Source organism: Ambystoma mexicanum, chromosome 1p, assembly GCF_040938575.1.
Source record: "Ambystoma mexicanum isolate Mex_15411 chromosome 1p, UKY_AmexF1_1, whole genome shotgun sequence".
NCBI lineage: Eukaryota > Metazoa > Chordata > Amphibia > Caudata > Ambystomatidae > Ambystoma > Ambystoma mexicanum.
Window position 1 is genome coordinate 752,930,250 of NC_090921.1, and position 18,710 is coordinate 752,948,959.

At 51.9% G+C, this 18,710-nt stretch overlaps 1 protein-coding gene across 2 annotated transcripts in view; it reads left to right on the forward strand.

Annotated features, from left to right (window-relative positions):
* Nucleotides 1-5,595: 5,595 nt before the first annotated feature.
* Nucleotides 5,596-18,710, forward strand: part of LOC138580207 (neuronal acetylcholine receptor subunit alpha-7-like) — a 233,929-nt gene continuing 220,814 nt past the window's right edge. The window contains exons 1-2 of one of the 2 annotated variants that reach the window (XM_069650564.1): nt 5,596-7,283; nt 10,184-10,278. In XM_069650564.1, the coding sequence (XP_069506665.1) occupies nt 10,215-10,278 (64 nt within the window). In that variant the 5' untranslated portion in view covers nt 5,596-7,283; nt 10,184-10,214. Of the gene's footprint in view, nt 7,284-10,025; nt 10,279-18,710 lie in introns of those variants that run through there. The other variant, XM_069650570.1, reaches the window with a different exon arrangement.

Sequence of the window (18,710 nt, forward strand, 5' to 3'; positions counted from 1 at the left end):
ATGAGCTGTTAAGTTCACTGGACGGTCCAGGAACACTTCCGAATAGGCTTGTTTGCAGGTTAAGCAGGAAGTGCAGAGAGTAGTTAGTTCCACTACTCCAACAGGTCGAAGCACCCTTGCAGGCCTTCTGCAATCGATGAGAAACGGGGGCTCCAATGGGACAACAGCTGGGTCAGAGTGCCAAACTGCCCACGGGTCGCCAGCGATCCCACAGATCTGCTTCTTCGGTTCAGGGTACTTGACTTCTTTACTAAGTTCGGTGTGAACTCAGAAGATCGACCTGGAATGGGTGTAAGGTGCCTTCTCTTATCCAAAATCTCTTTCTTGCCAAACCGAAGAGAAACCAATAAGAGATCTGCTCAGCTGATGTGGACCAATCACGGACCACGATGGTCCCAGTCATCCCAGCACACCAGACATCCTGGCAGGATGTGTATTGGAACTAGACAGCTCCAGCCCACATCCTGGGCGCACACACACACGGCATGCCGACGCCCGCAAAAGGTTCCTTTTGCGCAGGGGTCTGCATGACCAAATAAGGAAATTCCTGGGTCTGGGGAAGGCAAAGGGACAAAATGGCCTAAGGACAGTACAAAGGACCTTGTGGCATGGCCATTTTAGGCACTGGACACTATCCTGGGTCAAGCGTGGTAAACACGGTTTGAAACATAGAAAAGAGTCAAAAAATGCTTTAAAAGTAACTGCTGCCACCAGATCTGTCCTGGACACACTTCTACATTCACCAAAAATCCTTTGAGGTTGTCTAGGGCCTTAAAAATGAAAAAGGGACCCAAGCTCACTGTACTGAAAGGTCCACTGTGCACTGATAAAATATTGCTAAGAAATAGCAACAAAGTGAAAGACTAAGGGAAACAAAGTCTCCCAGTACTGACAGTCTGAAGGGCATGTCAGTTTCCCCTTAACAAGATGAGCAAAAGCCCAGCAGAGTGCAGCAGAAGGCTGGGCTCCACTGGTAAAATGCAGGCTAGGATGGTCAGACAAAAGAAAAAGGTTGGGGGTACACAACTGGGAAAATTACCCATAAATGGAAATCTTTCCTAACACTGGCCACCCACCAAAGCCCTCCTACAGACCGCGGGCTATGTGCGCGGCAAGAAAAGAAATTGCTCCGTAATGGAGCAGGGTGAAGCGGCTGCCTGCCTGCACCGGTACTGCTGTGCCGGCATACCTGGCAAATAACCGTGACACCTGCAGGGGGTGAATGCAGTAGCAGCTCTGACATCGGAGCTGAAGTATGGCCCCAGTAAGATCCCTAGGCCCATCAGCGGTGAAGTACCGAAGGAGGTGCTCCATGAGTGGCGTAGCAACACAGAAAAAAAAAGAAATGCGACACCCCTCATGGGTGGACCTCCGCCAGCTGGCGATAGAAGAGAGAACCTACTTGAAACCAACAGAGTGGCTGTTGGCAAGAGCACCCAGTGCACGTGATGATGGCCCTCACTGCAGACCCAAAGCAAGTGGCCCTCTGAAGAACCCGGGCCTCGGTGGTGACATGAGGAAACACGCTGAAACCCGGGACTGTGTCATGGTTCCAGATCAAACCGAAATACCCTGGGCCAGGAGGAGGTGAATGTTTGAAGTGCTCCATGTCGAAGCACAGGGCAAGTAAAGCGCTCTAAGTGGGCACAGTAAAGACAACGTCTATAGCCCCTGCAGGTCCCAGACCAAATGGCTGTGCGAGGAAGGAAGCTGATCAGTAACAAAGGAAAAGCCACCGTGGTCCCAATGCAGGCCCTGCACGTCTTGAACCAGCTGGCCCGTGCGATGTAAAGAAGGACATGAGTTCAGTCCAGGCACCAGACTGAATAAAGGAGCAGTGCAAGACTCCATCTGCTCGTAGTGGCAGGGCCTGAATATGTCAAGTGACTCTTCATCCGAACAACTGGGTGCATAGGAGAGATCCATGCTCGGTGCTCCAGGTTTCCACACCTGTCACGATGACTACCTCCTTTATAGACCAGGTGAAGAGTGTACCACAGGGCAGGAACTGGAGGCTGCAGGCAAGCTCCACCGTAAGAGCGAAACAATGAGCAGGACTCATGTCTGGTGGAGAGAACTTTGCAAGTGGCCTCATCCCCCTGCCGCTGGTGTGCGCCCTGCTGGGCCGCCATCCATGGACCAGGCTGATGTGGCCCTGGGCACGATTCCTGCCACCCCCTAATTGGGACATCACCTGCCCCAGTACTAAGCAGTGACTCCTGCCTGGGGGAGGGGAAGAAGTGGCCCAGACACCCTGCCATCTGTGTCTGTCCAAACAACGCCTCGCAGCCCTTAAACCCACCACCCCGAAGAAGTGCTATGAGCCAGCGAGGGTTGCAGTTCTGTACAAGTGCTTGTACGCCCCTGTGTCCCACTACAGAGACACCCCTGCCCTGTCGACATCATGTGGTGCAGCCTAGACTCCTTCCTACCCGCACCTTGCTGACTGCCCAACATCAACCGACTGAATGAGCCTGAGCTTGGCGCAGCTTGGGCACACTGCTGCCCGCGACTCGCTGCCTGTCTGAGCATCATGGGACCAAGTGGATGGGGCCGGGCTGCCCCGAGGTGCGGCTTTACCGGCCTTTGGACTGTAACATCAACAGACCTGCCCCTGTGGTAATGACTATCCTGAACGGACACTGAAGCGAAGTGAACTGGTCTCCTGCAGTCCTGCAAGTGCTCGGAGAAGTCTCAGTATACATGTGTTTAGGTGCTGGGGGCTTGCATGTAAATTATGTGCTTAAAGTGGTCCCAGTTAAATGGATGTGAAGCTGTATTCCCGTAAGTTTGGAGGCATGCTCTAAATGGTGCCAGCAGCTAGCAATGGCGTCATTCAGTGGTGGACGTTCCACTGACCCCAGGTTAATAAAGGGTTTGTAACATGTGGTCAAACTGCCAACTTTCCAATGGCGGTGTGCCAACTGCGATTGTTACATGGGGGTTATGTGTAAAGTGTGTTGACGTGTTGTATGTCTATAACCATGTGAGCCCCATGTATGTAGCAGTGGCATATCCTATTTGTTCTCGATCTTAAATGCTGAAATAGCCAAAGTAATGTTGTTCTGTAACGGGGGGAGGGAATCATTTATGTTTCAGTAGCATTTGTTTGTTATGAAAAAGGAGTAGTGTGGTGTGTGACCCTGCCAAGTGTGTTATCACTTTGAGGGAATGTGTCCCTCCCATGCGTATTTCCCTTTTAACATGGGCCATCATGGCTCAAGCTAGTAAAGGAGCCCCTGCAGGCACGTGCACCAGAGCGACTCCAGACTCCCAAAAAGGAAAGACTGGTCCGTATGTCTCTCATTTAGGCCTTCAGGCCCACACTGTGTGACCACAGGCCTGCAGGCCATGATGCCGTGGGACCCTCGTGCCAGCAAGGTGGCAAGGGATCAGCATGGTCATGGTCCGCCCCGCCCCCACTAAACACCGGGTGTCCCCCGACAACCCCCAGAGGCACTGGACCCCTAATGTGCTGGTGCCCCATATCACCCTGGTGCCTGCTGGATGCCCATAGCAGGCCCCCATCTAACATCTGTTAGTGTTTCACTGTAGTGGTCTTATTGATTCTGGAATACCACTCAGGTACCATTTTTAGGGATATTAGTATGATGATATAACATAGGAAGTGGATTGTATTATTTTTTTTTAAATAGACTATGCTGCGGATAGAATTGTATAAGTAATTAGGTCAAGCATACAACATATCGTTAATTTCCAGAATATTTCACCACTCATGGTGGTGCGATACTAAATTGTTCTTTTTAATTGATGTTGTAGATAACTCCTGAAGAAGGGAGTTTGCTCCTGAAACGCCTGGATTGGTGGACCCTGTCAAATTGAAATTGGAGAAGATGATAGAACCATAAATTGTGAAATAATGTGTTATTATGAAGAAACTTGGATTCATATAATTAATTAACTCAATTGAATTGTAATTTTGAAATATTGTCTGATTTTTCACGACAAAGGTGTGCCCATAGTTGTGGACACCAATTAAAGTGTCCAGCGAGTTGGAACACCAGTCCCACCAGAAGCTGATCCAGCAGAGGCCTGGCATATTCTTCTCACAAGGGGGTTAGGCACCAGTCCCCACAGAGGATGGAACACTTAATCCCAGCAGATGCTGAAATGCTGGTCCCATAAGGAGGCGGAAAAACTGGTACCAGCAAGAAAAAGAGGTGTTGACTCCACCACATCGGGGTCAGGGTCAGAGTCTGGGATCAGAAGGAGACGGAATTGTTGCCGTAACAACAGGCTGGGCTATTGCTCCGCTCCCTGTCCCGGGAGCAGCCTGGCTGATGTCCCGGTCCCGGTAGCAGGCTGGCTGATGTCCCGGTAGCAGCCTGGCTAATGTACCAGTCGCGGTAGCAGGCTGGCTGATGTCCCGGTCCTGGTAGCAGGCTGGCTGATGTCCCGGTAGCAGCCTGGATGATGTACCGTCCCGGGAGCAGGCTGGCTGATTTACCGGTCCTGGTAGCAGGCTGGCTGAAGTACCGGTCCTGGTAGCAGGCTGGCTGATGTACCGGTCCTGGTAGAAGGCTGGCTGACGTACCGGTAGCAGCCTGGCTGATGTACCAGTCCCGGTAGCAGGCTGGCTGATGTACCAGTCCCGGTAGCAGGCTGGCTGATGTCCCGGTAGCAGCCTGGCTGATGTACCGGTCCTGGTAGTAGCCTGGCTGATGTACCAGTCCCGGTAGCAGGCTGGCTCATGTCCTGGTAGCAGCCTGGCTGATGTACCGTCCCGATAGCAGGCTGGCTGATGTACTAGTCCCGGGAGCAGGCTGACTGATGTATCGGTCCCGGTAGCTGGCAGGCTGATGTACCCGCCCCAGTAGTAGGTTGGCTGATGTACTGGTCCCAGTATCAGGCAGGCTGATGTAATGGTCCCAGAAGCAGGCTGATATACAGGTCCCGGTAACAGGCTGATATACCAGTCCCAGTAGCAGGCTGATGTACTGAACCCGGTAGCAGGCTGGGGTATTGGTCCCGGCAGCAGGCTGATGTACTGGTCCCGGTAGCAGGCTCATCTACGGGTCCTGATAAGAGGCTCATCTACTGGTCCCGGTAGCAGGCTGAGGTACTGGCCCCAGTAGCAGGCTGATGTACTGACCCTGGTAGCTGGCTGATGGATTGTTCCCAGTAGCAGGCTGACTGGTGTACTGGCCCTGGTAGTAAGCTGATGCACGTGCCTCAGTAGGAGGCTGTTATACTGCTGCCGGTAGCAGGCTGAGGTACTGGTCCCGGTAGCAGGCCGATTAACTGGCCTGGTAGCTGGCTGATAGACTGGTCCCAGTAGAATGCTGATGTGCTGATCCCGGTAGTAGACTGATGTACTGGCCTGGTGGCTGGCTGATGCACCGGTCCCAGTAGCAGGATGGCTGGTGTACTGGTCCTGGTAATAGGCCGGCTGCTGCTTGCAGTCGTGCTGCCGCGCAGAAATGTATTAGAAAAGGTGAAATAAACGGTCCCTGTTCCTAGGAAGGAAGGAGCCGCTGTTAATTCCACCTCTCCTAAAGCGCAGGCAGCCCCCTCGCTCTCCCCTCCCCGCCACCCACGTCTGCTCCAGGAGCTGCAGTAAATCAGGGAGGCCGATGCTGAGCTGGCCATGGCTTTTCTCACTTCCCTTTATTACTCGCAACTTGCCGAGCAGTGAGTCCAGATCCCGCTGGCTGCTGCAGTAGCAGCGCCTCTCGCCTCCTGCGAGCTCCAGCAGCCTGTCCCGCCCCAGTGCCTCCAGCCCGCAGACGCCTCTTCCCACATCACTCGCCGCCCGGGTCTCTGCATCTCCCCTTCCGATGCTTCTGCAATAAGGACGCCAGGCCCGCCTGCTGCTGCCCGGAGCACCGCGTCTCCCCAACTCCTGCTGCCTGGACCCGTGTCGCCCCTCAGCCCTGACTCCGGCTGCCTGGACCCGTGTCCCCCCTCAGCACTGCCTCCGGCTGCCTGGACCAGTGTCCCCCCTCAGCCCTGACTCCGGCTGCCTGGACCCGTGTCCCCCCTCCGGCTGCCTGGACCCGTGTCCCCCCTCAGCACTGCCTCCGGCTGCCTGGACCAGTGTCCCCCCTCAGCCCTGACTCCGGCTGCCTGGACCCGTGTCCCCCCTCATCCCTGCCTCCGGCTGCCTGGACCAGTGTCCCCCCTCAGGCCTGACTCCGGCTGCCTGGACCCGTGTCCCCCCTCAGGCCTGACTCCGGCTGCCTGGACCCGTGTCCCCCCTCAGCCCTGACTCCGGCTGCCTGGACCAGTGTCCCCCCTCAGCCCTGAATACTGCTGCCTGGACAAGTATCTCTCCCATCCCATGCAGCCTGAAACGGTACACCTCTATTATTCCCCTGATCCCTGAACCAGTACATCTCTCCTCCCAGCCCGTTCCCTAAGCCAGCACATCTCTCCCCATCCCCTGCTCCCTGAACTAGTACATCTCTCCCCACCCGCTGCTCCCTGAACTAGTACATCTCTCCCCAACCTCTGCTCCCTGAACTAGTACATCTCTCCCCACCCTCTGCTCCCTGAACCAGTACATCTCTCCCCACTCATTGCTGCCTGAAGCAGAACATCTCTCCCCATCCCGTTCCCTGGGCCAGTACATCCCTCCCCATCCCCTGTTCCCTGCCCCAGTACATCTCTCCCCATCCCCTGTTCCCTGCCCCCGCACATCTCTCCCCATCCCATGTTCCCTGCCCCAGTACATCTCTCCCCATTCCCTGAACCAGAACATCTCTCCCTATCCCCTGCTCCCTGAACCAGTACATCTCTCCCCATCCCGTTCCCTGCCCCAGAACATCTCTCCCCATCCCCTGCTCACTGAACCAGTACATCTCTCCCCATCCCGTTCCCTGCCCCAGAACATCTCTCGCCATCCCCTGCTCCCTGAACCAGAACATCTCTCCCCATCCCCTGCTCCCTGAACCAGTACATCTCTCCCCATCCCCTGTTCCCTGCCCCAGTACATCTCTCCCCATCCCCTGTTCCCTGCCCCAGTACATCTCTCCCCATCCCCTGTTCCCTGCCCCAGAACATCTCTCCCCATCCCCTGCTCCCTGAACCAGTACATCTCTCCCCATCCCGTTCCCTGCCCCAGAACATCTCTCCTCATCCCCTTTTCCCTGCTCCAGTACATCTCTCCCCATCCCCTGTTCCCTGCCCCAGAACATCTCTCCCCATCCCATGCAGCTGGAACCAGTGCACATCGTCCGATCTCCTGCTGCCTGATCCAGTGCAGCTCTCCCACCTGCTGGACACATCTGCATGGGAAGGACCCGAAGCTAGACGGAAGAGAGGTACTTGCGCGTGCGGTGGGTGGGCCGAGGGACTGGGGTGGTAACTGGCTACGATCCCAAGAGAAAGACCGGGGGAGATGTGATGAGTTTCGCAGATGAGAAGGGATTTGGGGAATGTGAAGGGACCAGGGATTGTAAAAGTGCCAAAGATTGGGGGAGCGGTTTAGCGAATGGGAGGGGCAGATTGCGAGGGTCCCCCAGGTTGGTTGGGAGGTGTCCTAGAGACGGGGGCGGTGGGATAGAAGGAAGAAAGCCCCCGGAGTCAGGCTAGAGTTCCAGACAGAGGGGGGGGCGCCTCCTTGAGTTTGGGAAGGCATCAGAGATTGGGGAAGTGTGGCACAGACTGGGCATGAGTGATTGAGAGACCGTGCCAGCGATTGTCGACATCGGCTGAGACTGGCAGTGATAGTCGGGTACAGGTGGGGGCGGGGGTATGTATGGGAGATATACAGGAATGTCCGGGATTGGGAGGGTGCCCCAGAGTGAGGGAAGTACGGGGGCGGGAGGGACATTCCAAACCCCGCAGAGTGACCTGGATTGTGAGACAGCGTCACCGGAACCCGGAAACGACCATCCCCGAGAGTGGGAGTGAGTGCCGTTGAGCAAAGGAGTGCAGCCATTGAGCATGTCGGAGGCTGAGACGCCACCAATGATTGTAAGGGGTAGTCAGACTGCACGAGAGTACCAGCGATCGGAAAGATGTGCCAGCTAGGGACTGAGACAGTGCCAGGGATTCCGAGAGAGGCATCGATTGGGAGAGTGCCCAGGATGCAGGAAGGGTGCCAGAAATTGGGAGAGGGTGCAAGGGATTGCCAGAGAGTGCTGGGGAGTGCCAGGGATTGGGAGATAGTACTGTGAAGTGGGTGTGTGACAGGGAGTGGGAGAGAGCGATAGATTGGGGGAGTGTCTGGGTTTGGGGGAGAGTGCCAGGCAGAGTGCTTTGGAGTGCAGGCGATTGGCAGACAGTACTGTGGATTGGGGAGTGGCAGGGAATGGGAGAAGGAGCTGGAGATGGGGCGAGCCAGACATTGCGGAAGAGTTCTAGGGACTGGGAGAGGGTGATAGCGTGGGGGAGAGTGCCACGGTTTTGGGTGAAGGGGTGTGCCACGGCATAAGGGACAGTGCAAGGAATTGAGAGAGGGTGCCAGTGATTGGCAGAGCGTGCTTGGGAGTGCAGGCGATTGGGAGACAGTACTGTGAATTGGGTGTGTGACAGGGAGTGGGAGAGAGCGATAGATTGGGGAGTGTCTGGGTTTGGAGGAAAGTGCCAGCCAGAGAGTGCTTGGGAGTGCAGGCGATTGGGAGACAGTACTGTGGGTTGGGAAAGTGCCAGGGAGTGAAAGAGAGCGATAGCTTGGAGGAGAGTGCCAGGGTTTGGGGGCAGGAGGGTGCCAGGGCATAGGGGAGAGTGCAAGGAATTGGGAGAGGGTGCAAGGGATTGCCAGAGAGTGCTGGGGAGTGCCAGGGAATGGGAGACAGTACTGTGAATTGGGTGTGTGGCAGGGAGTGGGAGAGAGCGATAGATTGGGGAGTGTCTGGGTTTGGAGGAGAGTGCCAGCCAGAGAGTGCTTGGGAGTGCAGGCGATTGGGAGACAGTACTGTGAATTGGGTGTGTGGCAGGGAGTGGGAGAGAGCGATAGATTGGGGAGTGTCTGGGTTTGGAGGAGAGTGCCAGCCAGAGAGTGCTTGGGAGTGCAGGCGATTGGCAGACAGTACTGTGAATTGGGTGTGTGACAGGGAGTGGGAGAGAGCGATAGATTGGGGGAGAGTGCCAGGGTTTGGGAGCAGGAGGGTGCCAGGGCATAGGGGAGAGTGCAAGGAATTGGGAGAGGGTGCAAGGGATTGCCAGAGAGTGCTGGGGAGTGCCAGGGAATGGGAGACAGTACTGTGAATTGGGTGTGTGACAGGGAGTGGGAGAGAGCGATAGATTGGGGAGTGTCTGGGTTTGGAGGAGAGTGCCAGCCAGAGAGTGCTGGGGAGTGCCAGGGATTGGTAGACAGTACTGTGAATTGGGTGTGTGACAGGGAGTGGGATAGAGCGATAGATTGGGGAGTATCTGGGTTTGGAGGAGAGTGCCAGCCAGAGAGTGCTTGGGAGTGCAGGCGATTGGGAGACAGTACTGTGAAGTGGGGAGTGCCAGGGAATGGGAGATGGAGCTGGGGTCGAGGCAGACATTGGGGAAGGATTCCAGGGACTGGGAGAGAGTGATAGATTGGGGAGAGGGCCAGGGTTTGGAGGCGAGAGGGTGGGGCAGGGAAGAGTGCAAGGAATTGGGAGAGTGTGCAAGGGATTGGCAGGGAGTGCTTGGGAGTGCAGGCGATTGGGAGACCGTACTGAGGTTTGGGGGAGTGCCAGGGAGTGGGAGAGAGCGATAGATTGGGGAGTGTCCGGGTTTGGGCGGGAGTGCAAGGAAATCGGAGTGGGGGCCAGGGATTGGCTACGGGTGTAAAAAGAGAGAGAGAGAGAGAGAGAGAGAGACACTTGTCTACTGGTTCAGATGCCAACAGTTGAGACACAAATACTGATGTGGAGGAGAGTCGGACATAAACACGGAAACAGTCATACATTCACCGAGACAGGCGTACACACGCACGTTTGCACGTTAACTCCCCACACACTGTTAACGCACATTTAAACACATACAAACCGGATACAATCATTTTAACATAACACATGCACACAAATATCGCTGCTTCAAAGTATTGAACCACGCACATGCATGTTCATACACAGGCAAAGGAACACGCACACACACACACACACACACACACACACCAGGCAGTGCATGCCTTCGGTGACAGCCGGGCCCCTCCCCTGCTCGGTGGCTGTTGTCCCTTCCGTCTGCGGTGACACAGTGCCCTCCCACCCACACACTGACAGTGGTCTCCTGCTCTCCACAGCCTCCTGCCCACCCGGCCGCAGCACCTGCTGATGGGGGTGCCCGGGCGCCCGTGGCTGCCTGCCAGCCTGCTGCTGCTCCCGCTGCTGCTGCAAGGTAAGGCGCATGCTTTTTATCCGGTCTCTTCTGTCTGCCATCGAGTGACGCGAGCCTTACGCTGACCCGCCGCTTCAGGGTAACCCGCTGCCACCGGACCCACACCCCCTCTTCCCCCCACAACCCCAAGAAATAGATCCCTCCTGGGGAGAATCGCGTCCATTCTGGAATGTCTCTCGTTCCTGGGCATTCTGCCTTCTCCCGCGCAATCAGTCTGTGCCCGACTTGAACACGCGTGCCAGCCTTTCCTGGAGAATCTGCACCTTTTGGGAGATATACCTTCGTGGGGAAACGGATACACGCAGCCCATTACCACCACCCCCTATTGCCCCCCTCCCCCCACACACCCCGCCTCACACACGCGCACACAGGACTAGGACCAAACGCTTCCACGCTGTATTGACCCCGCCTGCCAATTCCTGGAGGAAGATTGGAGATTTTTAGGTGCTGGGGGAAGGGGTGTACCCCCCAACCCCAGACGCACAGTACCCTAACTCCGAGGTTTGTCGGTAAGGGCCTTGCATTAGGCTCCCGGGACTCGTCAGGAGATAACCAGACGCCTTCGTTTTTGCCATATAACGCCACCGAGCACATTACATGGACTCCAGAGAGAGAATGGGATTGCGGCTGGGGGCCACTGCGAAAGGCGGCCACTGGTAGCGAGCTGGTTGTTCCAGCTTGTCACACTGCCTGCCACAGGGACAGTACCTTCCCGTGGAGAGTGTGGCAAGTTGCCACTGGTGGGCGGTGTGAGGCTCTGGCATTGGGAAGGTGGCGTTGCGGGCAGTGTGATCATCCATCAGACTTCCGCATTGGGTTAGACTGCACAAAAACAACCAGACTCGCTTATAGTGAAAACGTTTGCTTTAATGTGCCAGGCTATAGCTTACAAACTACGCAAACCCGGCTCCTTCTCCCTTAGGTCCTCCCCTCACCCTTCCCACCTTTCCACCCCATGTTCCCCGAGCCAATGCCCATACTTCTTCCATACCGCTTCCCCATGCTTGCACCCCCCACCCGCCGGGCTAGCCGTCCCTGCAGACAGCTAACCCCCTCCTTTACGCCGCTAATAACCCTCTCGGCTTCTCCCAACCATCCTCCAAAGGACCATGTCCCCGGCTCCCATCCCACTCTTCCCGCCCCACATTACATGTCCTCCTTCCACCTCCTCTCAGCCACACCGCCCCGCGGCTGACCTGCCACACCGCCCCACGGCTGCCCTGCCACAGCAGCCACACATAACATTCCTCATATATTACCATACACGCTACTGCCCCAGCCTGTCACAAAAAGGGCACCAACTATCCCTTTTCCGCTGACTCCATTTTCTACTTTCAGAAGCCAGAAAAAAAACACCTTTAAAAGGGGGCTTTAAAAAACCGAGTGGGCGGGGAACTCGCTATGGTCTCACTAATAGGTGTTTGTTCCCAAACCTTCCCCGGCCCTTCTTATAGGGCAGCAGAGCACTCTGGTCCCTGGAGACAACTCACCTCCTGTCCAAATTCCCCTGGGGGAATGCATACGCATGTCCCCCGGGACGGCTAGACTACACAAAAACAACCAGACTCGTTTACAGAGGGAAAGGTTGCTTTAATGTGACAGGCCACAGGTTACAAACCACGCCAACCTGACTCCTTGGCCTTACAGACTACAAACCATTAACAAATGTACTAAACAATGTATTCATCAACTCCCCCATTAGACCTCCATCACCCCTTCCTTCCCCCTACACTATTCTTCCCATCTTTCTTCCCCGTCCTCTCCCCGAGCCAATGCCCGTCCTCCTTCTATAGCTCTTCCCCATTTTCCCCCGTGGCAGTGCAACTGGACAGAGCAACAGGCCCCAAGTCACACGCCTTACCTACAAAGTATGGTTGGTTAGGGGATATTCTGGTTCTCTGCTATCCCATAACAACCTACATTAAATCACTGAACAAAGGAACATCTTGGGCCTCATTACGAGTTAGCCGGTCTGGATTTAACGGTGCCGGTAAAACCGTACCGTCAGCCGGTCCGGATTTAATGGTGCCGGTAAAACCTTATGGGCACCGTTTTCCGGACAGGCTAACTCTGAGTTATGTGGCCGTGTGGTGTTACACCTGCCTGGTCTGACCTGGCGGGCATAACGCCACCGGCCGCACACAGACGTGGAAACACCGGCACCATTACCGCATGGTGCCGGTGTCACCGGACCACCCAGTGATTCCGGCAAGTCTGGAGTCGGTAGATCCCCACAGGTCTGGCGGCAGCCTGTCGGTTTTACCGGCACGCCTACCACCGTACTCGTAATGTTTTGTTTAACACCGTAAGAACACATTTTTCCAGTGACGTTTCACTAAGTAAGCATAACACACCCACCCGCTCTAACATGCACTGGGCTGTCTTGCCTTGTTAATTCTTTATGCCTTTTTATGCCTAGTCATGCCCTTAACATGCCTTGCTGAATGTGGCTTGATCGGTAGCACCCCTCGCTAACCTGTTCACTGTTCCACTTTCCACCTTATCTTAGGTTGCTTTCCAGATGACCCCCACCCACCCCCCCGTGAATCTCTGGGGATTTGCCTCATGTGTCCCACTCGAATTGTCGTGTTGCTTTGCTCCCGGTGTGCCCCAGAGTTATTTTTCTAACTAGTGTCCTACTGTGATTTCGCCACCTAGTGCCCAATGCTATTAGTGCCCAACCATGATTTTGCTTACTGATTTACAATGTAATTCACGTGCCTGGCGCCTAGCAATCACAGTTTGACCGTGTAGCATGTTGAGTTGTTCCTAGGGACCCTGTTCTCCCTACTCTAACCCTCCTCAGGAAGTATTGTCACCCAATCTCTACTTGGTATCCACTTCTGCATCCTCCCTACGTCTTCCTGTGACAGAAAACCATTGGAAAGGGAGTAATATCCTGAGATATTTTGATTTTTGCCACGCAAAATGCAGGTGGATTCTCTTTAGGAAAGTGCAGAGTCCTGAAACAGACACACTTTCCACATCTGCTCTGAGGCTAATAAGAGAATGTCAGTGATGACACTAGTGCTGGGCTCTGGCCTTGTGCATTTGTAACATATACACTGCTACGCATGCAGTGAATCCTGCATACTTCTGCCGTGCCACGTCTAAAGACACCCCTGCCACTAAGGTGTGGTTTGGCCACATTTCACATACAAAGTAACATGTACTTCATATATGCACGGGCAGCAGCTGGATAGCAACTAGGCACCTGGGGTTCCCTTTTAAAAACATTTGCCCGAAGGAAACCACTTCAAATCATGCAGCTATTTGCACCCCTTTTTTATTTGAAGATGTTTTATGACGCGAATGGAAATATGATTCGATACCCAGCACAGTCTGCTTGAGTTAAATTAGTCCCAGCAGCCCTGAGCCTCATTCAAAACACACCAGTGGTGGAAGTGAGCGGGAACGGTCGGGAGCAGCGTTCCACTACTTTTATTTCTTACTGTAAACAGCTACACTACATTTTGTAACCATTTAAATTATTCCGGAACAGTTCTTTGTGAAGTTAAATCACACGTCTCTACTTTACCATTCAATAGCAGTTAAGGCTAAACTGAAATCTGTTTCGACATGATTGACTGTCAACCATAGGGGCGTTGCTAGGGGGGGGCTAAGGGGGTATTAGCCCCTGATCTTTTGGTTGTAGCCCCGGATAGAATCTCAGGAGCTACAGCCAAAAGGCCAGCTAGCCCCCAGTCCCAACAGCTCCGACATCAGCATAGCCCCGGGTCTTTTCCAGACCTACCAACTCCCCTGGTCAACCAACATGGTTGCAACCAATGACAAATGTGTTGCATGTTGCTCCCTTCCTGCCTACTGGGTCCCCTGCTGGGGTCACAGTTCCACTACGTTTTTTGGTACACGTCTACCACTGAAACACACTGCAGTGCATGTTAACATACCTGGGATCTAACTCCCTGATGGTGGCAAGGCAATCTCGCTGAAACACTGCAGTGCATGTTAACATACCTGGGATCTAACTCCCTGATGGTGGCAAGGCAATCTCGCTGAAACACTGCAGTGCATGTTAACATACCTGGGATCTAACTCCCTGGTGGTGGCAAGGCAATCTCGCTGAAACACTGCAGTGCATGTTAACATACCTGGGATCTAACTCCCTGGTGGTGGCAAGGCAATCTCGCTGAAACACTGCAGTGCATGTTAACATACCTGGGATCTAACTCCCTGATGGTGGCAAGGCAATCTCGCTGAAATTAATATAAAACAGTCAAATTGCATTTATCATACTAAAGTGCAATAGAAGTTATTCTTTTATTTAATTATGTTTTATTTTCTTCATTATTTTAATTCCAACAATAATGCCTAATCGTTTTTACCCAACAGACTATTGTCCAAAGAAATGCCTCTTTTCGGTAGTTTCTTGTCTGTGCTTTACTCCTGTGAAAGTCTTTCTTGCTGTACATCAGCAGTGGAAGGTTTGTGGGGAGCAGGGCAGGCCAGCAGGGAACATAGTTCCACTACTTCTTTTCATACACTTCGACCACTGTTGTACACACACCGCTCTCCATATTACTTGGAAGCCTTTCTTATTATACATTGTTGGTTATGCAATTTCTTTTCTATGCAGTGTTTATTCTCTTTGAGAAACGTTCATGCTGTGCATAAATCAATCTTGGTATGGTTTGAAAATGTAATTACAGATTTTTGATTGTGTCATTTCTCCTCTAGTCAATATTTCATCCATTTAATTTCTTTAGAACAGTCTCTTTGTCGTTCCATCATGCTTCCATTTCATTATTAGATAACCTTCACAATCTGTATAGCGCTACACAGATCATTCTGTAGTTTCTCATTTCACACGAGCCGCTTTTCGATTTGCCATCTACCACTTTTTTGATATGAATAGGAATACTCATAGAAGCAGTACTCAGTCAATAGTAACTATTGTTGTGCTGTTATGTACAAGTGTCGCTTATTGTCATAATTTCTAAAGATTCAATTACAAACACATTTTGATATGTATTGTTTAAATAGTGCTTTGTTTGACCACTTTTTACCTCATTTGCTTGTGTCTTCTCAATATGTTTTTGTTACTGATTATACTTCAGCTTTCCTAGTATTACTTTTCAGGATTCGGGCATTTGAGGGGAGCTGGGAGCTATTAAGCTCGTGCTTAGAGCCTAGAAGAGCCCCCTTAGCCTGGCATCAACAGCTCTAGGAGCTACTTTTGTCCCCACAGTCCAACTGATGGCGAACAAACATTCCTGTGTGAATCAAGGGCTTCAGATTGTTGGGAGCTAGTTAGTTCCTGGTTATAGCCTCTGAGAGCCTGGTGGCCTTGACACCAACACCTACCAGGTGCTACATTTGGCTCCACAGGCCAACTGGTGCCTTTCAAACATATCCATATGCCATTAATTCTGTATTTAGGAATGTATATATACGAGCCGTAGGACACACCCAGAAGACATTTAAAGATGAAAGCGTTCTATAGAATTAACAACATTTTATTGTTTGCATCTCATGTGGGAGTTGCATTTTCGGCATGGTATATATAGCTCCTGGTTTCCAGAGGTAGCTCTGGCTTACTGGGTGATGCCAGATATCCCGGAGCTGCTTTTAGCTCCTGCTCATCAAATACTTATTTCAATCCTTGCTTTTTAATTTATTTATTTTTGTGTACTATTCACAAAATGCTCCTTACTGTCATGCTATAGTTATACCTAAAATGCTGGCACTTTGTAATGGAGGGGCTCTTGTACATTTACAGGCCATCACTGGGTAATGCCCTCCTCTGTTCATATGAAGGCTCCCATGATATTTGTTTAGACCTTTTTCAGTTGCCTTAGTTTTATTAAGCTTTCTGCACATCAATGAGCCTTGGAGCTGTTGAACCGCACCAACTCTCCAGCTGTCCTCATTCTACTTGATCTCATCTCTGCTTCTGATACGGTCAACCACTCCATCCTCATAAAACGGCTCCACGATACCCTCTGTTTCTCGGAGCAGGCAATGGACTGGCTGACCTCCTTCCTCATTGACTGTCCGTCCCAGGTTATTCTGGGCACTTTCTCCTCCCTACCTCTATCTGCATCCACAGTGTCCCTCAGGGCCCCAACCCCTCTCCCTGGCCTTTTAACACTTACCTGGTTTCACTGGCACACCCAATTTCCAACTTCTCCCCTAACTTCCAGTGTTACGCAGGTGACACACCACTCTTCTCCAAACTCCCCTCTGACCCTCTCCTTACTTCTTCCATAATTCCCGACTGCCTATCTGCCATCCAGTCCTGGTGCACTTCCAACGATCTCTGCCTCAATGCCAGCAAGACTGAGATCTTTCCTATTGGGACTCCTACTCCCTCTTTCTTCCCCTAATTCTGGCCATCCTCTCCTTCATCCACATGGCAGTAACCTTGGAGTCATCTTCGACTCCTCTCTTTCCTTCCTCCCTCACATTCAGGACCTTGCCAAGAAGACCCACTTTCAACTCTACCCCCTCAAAGGAATTTTCTCTTTCCCCATTTCCCCCCAGAAGCTCATTGTCTCTTGAGCTCTGGTTCTCTCCAGGCTAGACTTCTGCACTAACCTTTTCCTTAATCTACCCTCTTCCTCTCTACGATATGACCCATCCAGCTAATCCAGAATAGGGAAGCAAGACTTGCCCTTGGCCGCAAACCCAAGGGGCGCATCTCTCCAGCCCTAAAAACTCTCCACTGGCTCCTGGTTGCTGCAAGGTTCAAATTTAAATCCCTCTGCATCATCCATAAGGCTGTCTGGGGCCGGGGAACACGCTATCTACAACTTGCTCTTACTAAATACTCTGCCTCTAGATCTTTATGTTCCTCCGGCACCAACTCTCTGTGTGTCAAACGCTTCGCTAAACAGAGAGCTGGCAGCCAATCTCTTTCCTCAGCAGGCTCCCTCCTGTGTAAAAGCCTCCCCCTTCCTCTTCATCTTCAGGCAGATCTCCTCAAATTCCAGATGTTCCTCAAGACTTTCCTTAAGACTTTCCTCTTCATCTCCTCCTTCCCTTCCTCTCTCCTCTGCTAATCCCACAGTTGCTGAGATTGGTGACCAGGGCCCTATGTGTCCTTTTTTTTTTGGACCCTGGCCTCCCACTCCCAATCACCTTCAGCCCCATCCACCGCCAGCACTTGCCTTGGCACCCACTGACCTTTGCCATCACAGGCCTGCACTTGTTTATTTATAATAATAATAAATACATTCCAAGAATAGGATTTTACACAACACATATTTAAACACACAATCATTAATATATATATATATATATATATATATATATATATATATATATATATATATATATATATATGGGCAAAATATAGATATAAGATGTGTATATATATAAATATAATGCAACACAAAAACATAATACAATACAATATAATAGAAAAATGCAGTTTAGCACCAAGGATATATATAAATTCCAAAGATTCTAAAAATTCTAACTTCTAAGTCTCTAAATTCTAAGACCCTGTGTAATCATACCTGGGTAGTTTGAGGGAGAGAGAATGCTGATATATTAATACCGATATTACTATTTATTGGCAGCTGACCACTCCTTAGCACTTCCTTCACTTGGCACTTACAGCTGCTCACTGCCGAGCACTTCCCTACGGGCCCTCCTAGCACTTACCCCAACTCCCTCTTCCCCTCTCCTCTCTCGGCACTTGCTTGCACATTCCGAATGCTCACAGGGCCTGGTAGGTCTGTCTCCATCCTTCATTGTTTTAAAAGATTTTCATTCCCATGTTCCCTCCCTGTGGCCCTGTGGTCGCTTTGAAAGACAATTTACTTGCTGTATAGGTGCCTTGCAAATGCACAATAAATAAATAAATAAATCACCTTTATTTAGAGGCTTTCTTACTGACACACCCACCTCATGAAAGGGATAGCCTGTTGTTAGACTGGCGGTATCCAAGGAGGTATACTTATCACTTTCTGACAGTTTAACTTTAATGACCGGATCACTGTGCTGCCATTATAAGTGCAAGGTTGAGTATAGTGCTTAGAAGCCATTGTCCTGCCTTTACTCCTACTGACCCATAGTCAATCTGTCATACTCCCATTCCTCCCCATGTTTTTTCGCTGCTCGCGGTGTTCCCCCACTCTCATCCAGGTTCAGTCTCTGTACACTATCTACTGCCAGAGATCCAAGCCAACACCAAGGTGCCACAGGGCATCTCTTCACAAGTACCGTACCCGAAGGGCACCACTACCAAGATGCCATCCAAGAGATACCCCCCACGCAATATGCAAGCTCCAAGTTGCTCTACTAACCTCCCTACACTAACATTCTCAACCTCTGCACTCAAACACAGTATACTTACTTATACCAACTAAGCCATTTGCACACATCAATTGATGAACCCTCCCAACAGACATCAATCAACTGAATGCTACATCTTTTTATTAATCTTATTCATCACACTCCAGACC